Source organism: Aythya marila (assembly GCF_965140915.1).
Source record: "Aythya marila genome assembly, chromosome: 25".
Lineage (NCBI taxonomy): Eukaryota > Metazoa > Chordata > Aves > Anseriformes > Anatidae > Aythya > Aythya marila.
In genome coordinates this window covers 5,944,708-5,957,307 of record NC_139066.1, presented here as the reverse complement: position 1 = coordinate 5,957,307, position 12,600 = coordinate 5,944,708, and the positions used below count along the sequence as shown (strand labels likewise).

The window sequence follows — 12,600 nt, the reverse complement described above, 5'->3', positions numbered from 1 at the left end:
CCCCCACACCCCCGCCTCCTGCCAAATTTTGCCCTGCTGAGCTCTGGGAGCAGCCACAACTCAGCGCACTGCTGGGCCCTACGGGAGCGGGGCCGGTGGGCTGGGCTTTCCCGAGATCAGCCAGGCTTTAGGGTGTCGTGGCTCCAAGCTTGGGCACCCTGCGGGGCACAGAATTGGCTGAGAGCCCCCCCACCATGGTCCAATCCCCCCCCCCCCAACAGCGCATGGGGAGGCTGCAGGCCTCACTGGGGCAGGTTTGGAAGGGACGGAGCCCCCCGGTGCGCAGGGCAGCCCCTTCCTCCGAGCCTCGCCTTTGGGTGCGCAGCCACTTGGCTGCAGCTGGACCCCACGGCCCCCTCCCCGCGGCTGCTGCCCCCCGGGACCCCGACCCCCACCCCGGGCAGGGTTTGCAGGCACCGTTTGGCTGCTATCCAAGCTGGGGGCAAGCAGCAGAGGTGCGAGCGTGCCCGTCGGGGACTCTTGGCGACCTTCCCCCGGTGTCATGCCCGAGGGTGCCCCCCCCCCGCGCCCCGCGGTGCGCCCCCGCCCCAGCCGCGTTGCGCTCAGCGGCACCTCGCCGGCTGCCGGCTTCCGCTGCGGTCTGGGCCCCGCCGCGCCGGGGCCTCGCAGCTCGCCCCTGAGCTGCGGGCGTTTCTCTCGCCCCCTCCGCCTGCCCCACACCGCAGGGCCGGGGCTGAGCGGAGCTGCTCAGAGTGGGGGGTCCTGGCGGGGCTGGGGGCCCCCATGCCTGTTTTACCCTCCCCAAGGACCCGCGGTGACGCTCGGCACCGTCACAGGGAGCGGCTCCGGAGCAGAGGGGGCTTGGGGATGGTGTTTTGTGCCACCAGCCCCTCGCACCCACCCACCCACCCCGGCCCCACCATGCACCCAGAGCCCCCCCATGCATCCACAGCCCCCCAGGCCTGGAGCAGGATTTCCCCACTGCATGGGGACCCCGATGGCGCTGGCCCGGTCACAGCACCGCTGTCAGCGCTGTCCCCGTGGGGCTGGGGCTCGGCCGTGCCATCACCCCCGGGGTTCACGGCGGTTTTGTTTTGGTTTTGATTGTCCTATTTCTTTGTGCCTGCCACAGCAGTAAACCCGAAACACCCCGCTGTGCTGGGAACGGGGCCATCTTAGTAGGTTACTCGCAACGGGCACCCCGAACCCGGTCACCCCACGGGCACCAAGGCAGCGCGTGCCCCAATGCAGGACACCCGCAGCCCGTCCCCCTCGTCCCCGGGGACCAGCAGAGCGGTGGCAGCTTTGGCTCCCAGCAGTGTTTTGGGCACTGGGGAAGGGTTTTATTGGACTCGGCGGCGTTGCACAGAGCGCGGGTCCCCCTGCGTGGGGACCCCGAGGGAGCAGGGGCCAGACCCCGGCCGAGCCCTCGGGTGATGCGCGTGGACGTGCGCGCCGTGGCACGGGGGGGGCATGCAGCGCGGAGCACGGGGGGACGGTGCCGCAGACCCCCCCCTCCCGACGTCAGGGGCCTCTCGGCGGCTTTGAGGTAGATTGAACATGGGGGGTGCGGGTGGGGGCCGGGGGCTGCGGGGCCGGGGGGGTGGCCACACGGCCCCGCAGGGCCCAGGGGTGCCGGCGGCCGCAGAGCTCAGTGCAGTGGTGCGGGATGTCCATGCTGTGCCATGGGCCGTGGGGTTTGATTCTCAGCAGCATCGTTGTGGGGAGAAGGGAGAAATGGGGGCAGGGGGGGGATGCTTTTAATGTAAAAGACTGGAAAGATGCTTGAACTGGTGGGAAGAGGTGGGGGACCGAGAACAAGCAGCCTCCCACCCCCAACCAATTCTGACCCAGTGAGCCCCAGAAGGGGCAGCCCCTTCCCTTCACCTGCTTTCTGGGGGCCAGATCCAGGACCCGGTCCCTCAAATCCTCCCTGAGATCAAGCAGAGAAACCCATGGGTGCAGGCGGGTCCCCACCAGCAGCCCCCGGACCCAGCCCAGAGCATCCTGGTCGGAGCATCCGAATTCTCCGTGGACGCAGGGACGGGGCAAGGGGGAGTGGGGAAAACCCACCTACACGCGAGGCCAGGAGGGGCCTGGGGCTCCTGTGGGGTCAGTCCCTCCGCAGCTACTGAATCCTTGGAGGTATTTCGGAGCCGTGTCACTCCTCGTGTTCTCATGCAGCATCCAAAGTCCGGGGAGGGGGCAGCCCGCGGCCGGGGGGGTGCGGCGCGGGCGGGGGAGCTCAGATCTTGCTGTTCTCCAGGTGCGAGTCAATGTGCTTTATCAAAGCATCGTCCGGGTAGCCGATGGGGAAGGCCAGCTGGCACAGCGGGCAGCTCCGGATTTCCGAGTCCACCGTCTCCATCAGCAGCTGTGGGCACAGGGGCAGCCCTGAGCCCACCTCCGCAGGGCCCGGGTCTGATCCTCGCCCCCAGCCCCCTCCCACCATCGCGCTCCTCTGCCGGACACGGGCCGGGGAGCCGCGGGGGGAACCGAGGCACGCTGCGAGACTGCCAGGAGGGGGGGTCCCGGCCCCCGCCTGCCCCCACCCACCACCCCGCGCCCCGGGGTGGGCAGGGGTCCCCCTTACGTTGATCGAGGGCCAGGACTGGGCGTGCTCGGTCCTGGCATAGGCGGCAGCTGCCCGGTGCGCGGCGGTGTCGGGGATGGGGAAGCCGGCGCAGAAGGAGGCGCAGCGGACGGCCCCCACCTCGGGGCTGGGGGGGCTGGGGACCGCCCAGTCCTCTTCGTCCGACGACTGCTTCTCGAAGCGCACGTGCTCCTCGAAGGGCTCGCGGGCGCTCAGGGGGGCCCCCGTGCCCCCCAGGTACACCTCGCCGTAGGGCCGGTGCTTGGGGAGCGTCGAGGCTTCGGGCTGCAGCCAGAGCGAGCGGCTCTGCTGGTACAGGGCCACGTTGCTCACCTCCGAGTAGCTGCGGCGGCCCTGGAAGCCGGCCTTGATGTGGCGGCTGGAGGGCTTGGCGTAGCCCAGCTCCATCCTCTCGCCGGGCAGCCGGTGGGGGGACGCCGAGGCCGGGGAGGGGCAGGGCGGCGGGGCCGGGGAGCGGCGCTGCTGGGCGGGCGAGGGGCTGGAGGTGGGCACGGGCGAGCGGCGCTGCTGGGCCGGCGACTGGCAGGGCCCCGGGGCGGGCGAACGGCGCTGCTGGGCGGGCGACTGGCACTGGGGGGCCGGGGAGCGCCGCTGCAGCGCCGGGGACTGGCACTGAGGGGCCGGGGGGCGGCCGGGCGCAGGCGAGGGGCACTGCGGGGCGGGCGAGCGGCGCTGCTGGGCCGGCGAGTGGCACTGGGACAGCGGGGAGTGGCGCTGGCCTGCAAAGCACAACGGGAGGGGGGAGACACAAAAAATGCCCCCGTCAGCTCAGTGGCACCCGCGTGCACCCCGGATGGATGGGGGGGGCCTGGAGAGCAGCAGTGGGAGGGATGCTCCCGGGATGGATGCCCCCGAAGGGCTGCCCAGGAGCGCCGCAGAGCCCGGAGGATGAGGGCAGGCAGCGTGCTCTCCATTTTTTGCAGTGCCCCTGGTCCCTCTTACCGCCGTTGAGGCTCTTCTCCTGCAGCAGCGCGCGGAGGATTTGGCTCTGCAGGGAGCTGAGGTTCCTCAGGCGGCACAGCTCCTCCGTCAGCTCCGTGTAGGCCAGCGCCAGGTTCACCCTGCGGCGGGGACAGCGCGTCACCGAGGGCAGAGCGGCCCCGGCCCCCAGGCCAGCAGCGCCCTCCCTGCTCCAGGCACCGTGGGCGCACCCAAAACGACCCCAAACCGGGCTCCTCGACCCAAAAAGTAAAAGTTGGAGCCGTGCCTTGCCGCCCAGGTGCCGGGAGGAGCAGGAGCGCAGGCACAAGGCGCTGCAGGGAGGTGGGCGCTGAGCTCACCGACAGCTTTCAGAGGCCCTGACAAAGTCATCAATTCTCCCCCAACTTGGGTGTCACTTTTAAAAAACATATTCTCCGGGGTGATGTGAAGGGAGAACCCATCTCCGGAGGTTCCCGCGGGGCTGTCAGGCTCGGCGCGCCCGCCGCGGCGCAGGGCGAGTTGAGCTGAGCCGTTGTGACACCCCCGGGACCCGGGAGGCGCCGCTCGTAACAGCAGCCGACAGGTCTGCCCCGCGCTGCCTCCCCTGCGATCTTATCACGGGCAGGAGAAGAAAAGGAAAAGAAAAGGAAAAGAAAAGATGAAGTTTCCCCAGCTCGGTCCCGTGTCACGGCCCCAGAGGCCCCACAGCCCTGCGGGGTGGCTCTGGGGGGGGGGGGCACAGGGGACATTTCCCCAAACCCTCGGTGCTCGTGACCCAACTTCGAGCCCGGGCAGCAGCAGCTCGAAGCGGGGGCCCGGCTCCGGTGCTGGCTTTGGGCTGACCGGAGCACCCCCTGCCCCCGGGGCCACCCCGCTCCTCTCGAAGTCACGCTGCAGCGCAGGGAGGAAGTGTGAAAGCCACAGCACTGGGGTGGGGGAGAGCACGGTGCCGGGGGAGCGGGGCAAGGAGCAGCCCCCAGCCCCGCACCGAGCCCGGAGCCCGGCCAAAGCACCGGGACGGGGGGCAACCGGCAGCCCCCGAGGGCCCCTCCCGGAGCCAGGGCAGCCACCAGGTTTTTGGAGAGGATCGGTGCAGCTCCCCCACGCCCTGAAAAATTGCTGTTTCAGGATAAAATGCGAGTTTTGATACGCAACTGCAGATAAGACGTGAGAACAAAACAGCTGCCGAAAACCCAGCCGCCCACAGGCCCCGAAGTGCCGGGGAGCGACGCTGCTCTGGCGGGAGCGGCCGGATCCCGCGGGGCTCCCGCTGGCCCAGGGGTGCCCCCCGCCCCCTCTCCGCTGTCCCTTGGTGTCCCTGGGGGGCTGCCACGGCCAGGAGAGGGCCGGGGGCAGCGGTGGCGGAGGGGCCGGGCAGGATGGGGCAGGGCTGGGAGCACAGCCGCGGTCCCCAGGTGGTGGCTGGTGAAATATGGGGGAGGTCAGGGCTTAAGGGCCCCCCCTTCCCACCCCGATAAAGGCACACAACTTGCAGGGGCACCCGCAGCCCGTTCCAACCAAACCCAGCACTGATTTGTAGGGAGCAGCCCCCCCCCCAGCTGCACAGCCCCGGTCACCTTCTGGAGGAAGCTGGGGGACTGCGGGGGGGGTTTGGGGTCCCAACTGCCCCATGGGGACAGGACCCCACATCCTGCCCAGTGCTGTGGTGGGGACATTTCGGGGGGGGCAGCGCTGCCAACCACATCACATCGCTCCCACCCGGCTGCAAGATGCCCCCCAGTGCCCCCAGCCCCAGCCGGGCGTGGGGGGCTCCTCCCTGCCACCGGGGTCAGCGCAGGCCCCCACTCGCTGGGGAGCTGGTGGCTGCAGGAGCAGGACACGGCCCCCCCCCAGCCAGGCAGGGGGTGCTGAGCACGGGGGGGGGCCCTGTCCTCCACATGGGGCCTGCGGTTGCCTGGGGAGGGGGGAAGGGGTGACCTCGAGCAAGTTACGCCTGGTAAACAAGAAGGAGCCCTTAAATAAAAGCACAAACCACAGCCTTATCTGCTATCTGCGCGTGGGCAGGGGGTGGGCAAGGGGGGAGCGTGCACTGGGGCTGCTGGGGGCACGGCCGGGCACCGACCTCGCCCCCCCGCCACTGGGACGGGGTCCGGGGAGCTGGGAGAGGGGCGCGGGGACATCCCGGCACTGCCACCGAAGAGGGACAGATCCTGCTCCCCTCCTGCTTGCTCTGCACCCTGCTGGCCTGCGGGACATCGGGGACGGAGAGCGAGGCTGGGGAGGCTCCTTGCAGCAGCTGCAGGAGGCGTGGAGGCCGGCAGGCGTGGCAGCAGCACCCATGGGTGCTCAGGGTCAGACCGGGACCGAGCAGCGGCTGCTGGTCCTACGGGGGGGGGCTGGTGTCAGCCTGCAGCCACCGGGCACGTCCCCAAGGTGCCACCGTGCCCCTGTGCACCGAGGGGATCCTGCTCAGCCCACCCCATGCTGCACAGGGAGCCGGCCCCTGAGATTCATTAAAACCCACAAAAGCCCATCAAAATTAATGTGGCAGCGGGGAAGCTGGCAGCACAGGAGGGCAGCGGGGATGTGCCCCCCACAGCCCGCACCCAGCGCCCCTTGCTCCCAGCACCTCCACTGCTGGAGATCTCACAAGGGACAGATCCCACAGAACATCCCCAGGTTTTGGGGCACTGCCCAGCATCTCCCTGCCCCCCCAGATCCAGCCCCACACTGGAGGTGTCCCCGACCCCATCTGCGCCCAGCCCCAGCCCCTGGGGCTGTGCCAGCCTCTCTGCACCCGGATGGGAAAGGTGCAGGTGGGAGCGGCCAGGAGCTGGGAAGGGACAAAAAAAGGACAAAAATCAAGGAAAAAATAAAAGCTCAGTGCTTCCCTCCACGCTGCTGAGGTCACTGAAGACACTTTGCCGTGGCTGCAGCAGGAATTGGCTCAAAGTCTCCTTTCCCCCCGAAAAAGGAGCAGGCACAGTAGCGGCGATCGCGTGGCCGCCTCCACAACAAAAGCAAGCGCTGCCATCGAAGGCAGTGAGTCAAACCCCAACCCCTCCTGCCCTTGCGGGCGCACTACAGAGGCAGGCTGACTAATTTGGCAAAAGAAAGAAAGAAAAGTCACCCAAAGATGAAAAGCAGAGATAACGTGCCCTTCACGCCGAAAAAAAAAAGTGGTGGAAAGGAGCAGGTTACAAAAAAGAGCCTTATTTACAAGAAAAGACAACGCCGTGGAGGAAAAACTTATTCTCCATCCCAGCCCTGAGAAAGGGCTGAAGGGCCCCAAAAAGTGAGGTTTGCTCTGCTGCTGTCCCCAGGCAGAGGGCACGGAGCCTGCGGGGCCTCAGTTTCCCCACCCCAACTGCAGAGGGGCTGGGGATCACCAACAAGGAGCTGGGAGCTTTGCTTTGGGGAGGGCTGGGTGCTGGGTGGCAAGGGGGGGACGACACCTGCCTCTGCCTCTCCCGGCCGTGGTGGGGCTGAGCTTTGCCAAAACCAAAGCGAATTAAAGGGAGGGAGCCCGGGGGGTGAAGGGTGGCTGCCGGGACGCGAGGCGGGGAGCCGGGGCTGCAGCAGCCCTCGGTCGGCCCCAGCCTCGGGGGGAAATCAGCGCGGATCAGGACGGCCCCGCTGCCACTGAGGCGCTGATTTACTCCAGGGAGACAACAAACGGCGACGGCATCCGTCACGGCGAGAAAAAGGAGGGGAAAAAATCCCGGCACCTTCCCGTCCCCGCGCCCCACGAGCCCCACGCGTCAGCTTTTATCTGTCCACAGCTCGGCGCGGCCAGCCCCGGCACCTCGCCGCCTGCCTGGAGGAGACGCAGTGCTGCACGATGTGGGGGGCGAGGGAACGGAGCCCCCACCATGTCCCGAGCATGGGGACGGGCACCCGGGGCTGGAACGAGGAGGAGAGCGGCACAAAGGGGCTGCCTCCTAACGGAGCGGGCCGGGGGTGGCTGCTGCCAGGGGGGAGCGGGCTGCTCGGGGGGACATCGCCGCACCGTGCCCCGCGTTGGCCTGGCCCAGCCCGACAGCTCCCCTGGGCCTGCTCCAAACCTGGGGGGGTCTTGGACCAACCCCCCCCTGAGGCTGGGGGTTCCCGGTCCCTCTCCTGGAGCCAGGCGGTGCCTCTGGGGCTCAGCGCGGCAGCGAGGGGGAGGCCAAGCAGAGACCCCAAGCAGAGACCCCCCCCCCATTGCTGCTGGCACTGTGGCAGCTCCGCACCCAGCTGCACTGGATTAAAATAAATCGCCAAAAACTGCTGGTGGGGGTCGTGCAGAGCTGGTGGCTGTGGGAGCAGCCCGGGCACGCTGCTGGTGCTGCCAGATGCATGGCACGGCACGGGGCAGCACGGCATGGCACGGAACAGAGCAGCATGACATGGAGCAGCATGGCACGGCACGGCACGGCTCGGATCGGTACCACCCTGCCCTGCACAGAGCAGCACGGCTCGGCTCGGCTCGGAGCAGCACCGGAGCATCCCATCCCATCCCATCCCATCCCAGCCCAGCCCAGCCCAGCCCAGCCCAGCCCAGCCCAGCCCGGCTCGGCTCAGCCCGGCCCGGCGCGGTGCCTGCGCGGCAGCAGCGCCCTCTGGAGGCGGCCCCCGCTCCCCCCGCTCTCCCCGCTCCCCCCCTCCCGGGCGCGGCGCCCCCCGCCCGCCCCCCCTGCAACGAGGCAGAGGAGCGGTGGGGCAGGGGCAGCCCCCCCAGTCCTGCGCCCAGGGAGGGCGATGGCGCAGCGGGTGCCCCCCCAGCACCCCCCTGTCCGTGCGCCCCCCTCCCGTGCCCCCCATCCTCCCGGGGTCCCCCCCCCCGGTGCCCCCACCCCCCACGCACCCCAGGCACTTACTGGTCGTCGCCCATCTTCTTCACCCAGGCCATGTCCCGCTCCGACTGCTCCTGGGGACGGGGCACGGCCGTGAGCCCCCGGCCCCCACCCCGCGGCCCCTTGGCCACCCCCTGCCCGCGCCGTTACCTGCTGGCGGGTGTCCTGCAGGTGCTTCAGCTCGGCCTGCAGCCGCTCGCACTCGGCCTTGAGGTGCTCCTCGCGGTGCTGTGCGCGCTGAGCCTCCTGCCGCGCAGCCTCCAGCTCGGCCTCCAGCCGGCCCGCGGCCTCCATCCCGCGGCTCGGCCAGCCCGCGGGGCGATCCAGCACTGCGGGCAAGGCACGGCTCAGCGCCACGGCCGCGGGGGGGCTCTGCCGGAGGGTGCCCCCCGAGAGAGGGGAGCCATGGGGTGCGTGCGGGGGGCTCACCGTGGCTCAGCGCGGGGTTGGGGTGCAGGGAGAGGAACGGCACCTCCTGGCCCGGCAGCGGGGTGCCGAGGCCGGGGAAGGCGCCGCCGTCGCGCTGCCGCAGCTGCTGCTCCAGGCTCCGGATGCGGCTCAGGTGCGTCTCCACCAGCGCCCGCTGCCGGGGGGGGGAGAGGGGTGAACCCCACCGCCCCCCAATTAATCCTGCCCCCGCGCCTCCTGCACACCCAGAGCTTGGCACCCCAAACCATCAGCCCCCAGCCCTGCATCACCGCATCCCTGCTGAGTCCCAGCAGTGGCACCGACGGCAGCACCGAGGCCACCACAGCTCACCAGGGGGAGAAGCGATTTGCCCAGCACGGGGAAGGGGCCCCCAGTGACTCCCCCCCTGCCAGCGCCCCCGCCAGCCGCAGGTGCCCACCATCTCGCCCAGCTCCGACTCCAGGTCTGCCTTCTCCACGCACAGCTTCTCGTAGGCCTGGATCATCTCGTCCAGCTGCTCCTCACGCTCCTTGCTCTTCTGCAGCTGCGGGGCAGGGGCAGGGGTCAGCACACGGCCTGGGGACCCCCCACGATCCCCGGTGCCCCCGGCCCTGCTCACCTCGTGCTGGAACTGGTTGAGCTGCTGCTGCAGCGACGCCTTCTCGCTCTTGAGCAGCGACGTCTCCTTGGCCTCGTAGACAGAGAAGATGTGCTCCTCCCCGAACTCGCCGATCAGCGGGTACTGAGGCCACGGGGCAGAGCTGTCAGGGGGGCCCCCCGGCCCCCTGCCACCCCCCCAGCCCCCTGCCTCCCCCACAGCCCGTGGCTCCGGGGCCCTCACCTTGACCTCGTACATCTTGAGGCGCCGCTTGAGCGTGGAGTTCTCCCTCTCCAGCCCGGTGAGGCGGTTCTTGATGTCGTCGTAGGCGGTGATGAGGGCGAAGTGGGAGGCCGAGCACATCTCCCCCGAGAGGTCGGTGTTGGGGCTGTCCAGCCAGTCCTCGTCCGGCCCCAGCGCCTCCTGCGTCAGGATGCTGATGTCGTCCTCGAACATGGAGTCCATGGCGCCGCGCGAGTCCTGCCTGGGGGGACGCGAGCACCCCGGGGTGAGGCGGGGACAGAAGCGGCCGCAGCGGCTCAGGAGCCCTCGGAGCTGCAGGGCCGCCAGGGACACAGGGCACCTCTCCTGCCCACAGAAAGTGGGGAGCAGCAGGGGAGCAGCCCCCCAAGATGCTGGGGAGGAGCAGGGGAGCCGGCACCAAGGAGCCGGGACGGCACAGAGCATCCCGGCGGAGCAGCCCCAGGGGGACGCGGTGACTTTCCCAACGTCCCCCAGGGAGCGAGTGCCAGAAATAGCGGCCGGTGCCGCCGACTCCCACCCCGCAACGCACGCGAGCTGCTTTCCGCCCTCCCACGCGGCACGGAGCCCGCGCGGTGCCCTATATACCGGCGCTGCCGCTCACCCCCAGGAGCTACCTGGCTCAGCACAGCCCCAGCGAGGCCTCATCCTGCCCAGCCCGCTCGCAGCCCCGGCACGGCAGGGTTTGTCCCCAGAACGACGGTCACAAAGCCACCTGCGAGCAGGGTGCTGGGGCCACAGAGGCTCCCGAAAGGCTCTGCTGCCCGATGCCCTCCTGCACTCACCGGGGGCCAGGCTGCTGGCAGTGCTGTCCCCGCCGAGCTGGTCGCTATTTCGAGGCACGCAATTAACAGGAGCCCTGCGTGCGGCGCAGCAGCCACCCAGCCCCGCAGGGAGCGAGGAGATCACACCCGGAGCCGGCCAGGAGGCAGCGGGGGCAGCTCGCCCCATCCCACCCGCGGGCAGCGGCGCAGCCTCATCCGGGAGCCGCGGCCACACAAATAATTCATGGCAGCAGGCAGGGAAGGAGGCGAGCTCTGCGGGGGGGCAGGCGGGGACAGCCGGGCCCCCCCCCAGCCACGGCCAGAGCCTGGGGCCAGCCTGGTGCTCTCGCTGCCCCAGCCCTGGGTGCAGAAGCCCCGGTGCTCCCCATGACCCCAGATCCTGGGAAGGTCTGGGGGGGGCAAGGCAGCCCCTTGCTGGGATGAGGAGCATGAAACGCAGACAAAACCCCCAGCACCACAGCCCCTCCTCTGTCCCCATTCGCTGTACTCAGGGCTCTAAATCCACCCCATGGGGCAGTGACAGAGGGGATGGGGCACCCCAAGATCCCCCCCCTGCTTGGGCAGGGAGGGCACCATCATCACTCCCCTGTGGGGAAACAGAGGGCCCCCCAAAAGATGCAAAAGCCAAGGCTGGACTCCCCAAGCCCCTGGGGGCTCCCTCAAAGCAAGACCCAAGAGTCCGGGGGGGCACCATGCAGGGCAGGGGGACGCTGGAACCAAGCTTCCCAGCGGGGTACCGAGCCCGGAGCCTGGCCCTGCCGCTCCCTGCGCCGTGCCTCAGTTTCCCCAGGCCAGACCCCTCCTGACACCTGCCTGGCAGCGGGCCCCGGGCGCGGGGCGATGCGGTGCGGGCTGGGCAGGGCTGCGGTGCAGGAGCCTCAGGTGCGGGCAGCGAGCTGCGGCCGGCGGGCGCTCGGCGGGTCGGCCACGAGAGGCTCAGCGCGAGGTGGTGGCGATGGCATCGGGCTCCATGGAGGCAGGAGGTCCCCGAGGCTCCGGGCGGCTTCGCTCCCTCCTGGCTGCCGGCAGCCGGCCCCTCCTGGAGGCCTGGGGACGCCGTTAAAGAGAGCAAAACCGGGGCTGCGGCCCCCCCGGCACGGCCACGGGAGCGGGCAGGGACGGGGCCAGCTCCGGCACCCGGCTCCCCAGGGCTGGGGGGCTGCGGGGGGGGCTGGCGGCCGTGCAGGTACGAGGGGGGCGAGCGGGCAGGGGGTGCACCCCGGGAGAAGCGGCGAGCCCGGGGGTCCCGGAGCGGTGCCGGGGAGCGCCCCGGGGGCGCGGCGGGCACGAGGCCCCGGTGCGGCGGCGCGCACGTGCGTGTGCACGAGGCTGGGGGGGGGGGCACCCCCCGCGACCCCGGGGTCTGCGGCTCTTCGGCGCCCCCGAGCCCCCCCCACCCGAGTCCCCCCTGCCGGGGCTGCCCGGGGAGCCCGCACGGCACCGGGGGGGGGTGGCGGGGGGCGGCAGGGGGAACCGGGAGGGGTCGGGGCCAGGGATGGAGCCGGGGACAAAGGCGCAGAAGGGGTCGGGGCTGGGAACGGGGCGGGGATGGGGACAAAGACGGGGCCCGGGGGGGGCGAGCGAGGATGGCGGCGGGGCCGGGGAAGGGGCCGGGAACGGGAGGGGGCCGGGCCGGAGGAGGGGGCGGCAGCGGGGGCCGGGAATGGGCCCGAGGAGGCCGGGAGCCGCCGGGCAGCAGCGGGGCCGCGGCGAGCCCGGCCCGGGCGGGGGGAGCCCGGTTCCGGTTCCCTCCCCCGCTGCCCGCCCCCGGCCCAGGCCCCGCACTCACCGGGAGGGGCGGCGAGCACCGGGAGGCGCTGCGGCGGCGGCGCCCGCCGGGATGCGGCTCCTTCCCCCCGGCCCCGGTCGCGGTGTCGGTGCCGGTGTCAGCCCCGGTCCCGGTCCCGGTCCCGACCGCCCCCGCCGCAGCCCCGGCCCCGGCCGCCGCCGTTTCTTCCGCTCCGGAGCCACCGAGAAACCACGTGGGCACCGGGCGGCCGCCAGCGCCCTCCCCCCGGGCCGCGCCGGTACCGCCCCGGGCCGCGCCGGTGCCGCCCGCCGGGACGCGGCTCCGCTCCGGGGCCGCCCCCGCCCGGCCCGGCCGCGGTCCCGGTGCCGGTCCCGGAGCAGGGCAGTGCCCCCCCGGGGGCGGTGCGCCCCGGCCCCCGCCCGCTGCAGCCCTCCCGAGCGGCGCCACGGGGACCGGAGCCCCCCCGGTACCGGAGCCCTGGGGCAGTGCCCGGGGCTGCCCCCGGC

The 12,600-nt window shown here is 71.2% G+C and overlaps 1 protein-coding gene across 2 annotated transcripts; it reads right to left on the bottom strand.

Moving 5' to 3' along the window:
• Positions 1 to 1,297: 1,297 nt before the first annotated feature.
• Positions 1,298 to 12,215, bottom strand: TBKBP1 (TBK1 binding protein 1). Of its 2 annotated transcripts, XM_082779265.1 has the most exons (11): positions 12,134 to 12,215; positions 11,154 to 11,391; positions 9,542 to 9,778; positions 9,320 to 9,442; positions 9,140 to 9,244; positions 8,722 to 8,875; positions 8,443 to 8,621; positions 8,317 to 8,366; positions 3,518 to 3,636; positions 2,555 to 3,294; positions 1,298 to 2,335 (listed from the first exon to the last, which is right to left on the bottom strand). In XM_082779265.1, exons 3-11 carry the CDS (start codon positions 9,761 to 9,763, stop codon positions 2,207 to 2,209), a joined length of 1,821 nt encoding a protein of 606 aa, XP_082635391.1. In that variant the 5' UTR covers positions 9,764 to 9,778; positions 11,154 to 11,391; positions 12,134 to 12,215; the 3' UTR covers positions 1,298 to 2,206. The 2 variants fall into 2 exon arrangements, with proteins under 2 accessions (XP_082635391.1, XP_082635392.1); XM_082779266.1 differs by lacking the exon at positions 11,154 to 11,391 and having other exon boundaries at positions 9,542 to 9,782; positions 12,134 to 12,204.
• Positions 12,216 to 12,600: the final 385 nt, after the last annotated feature.

Bases quoted from the DNA above. Each gene is read 5' to 3' on its own strand.
- TBKBP1 (XM_082779265.1), bottom strand. From the start codon at position 9,763: ATGGACTCCATGTTCGAGGACGACATCAGCATCCTGACGCAGGAGGCG. The intron at 9,245-9,319 runs GTGAGCAGGGCC...CCTGCCCCGCAG, and splicing joins TCAACCAGTTCCAGCACGAG to CTGCAGAAGAGCAAGGAGCG. The intron at 8,367-8,442 runs GTAACGGCGCGG...CCCCGTCCCCAG, and splicing joins TGCAGGACACCCGCCAGCAG to GAGCAGTCGGAGCGGGACAT.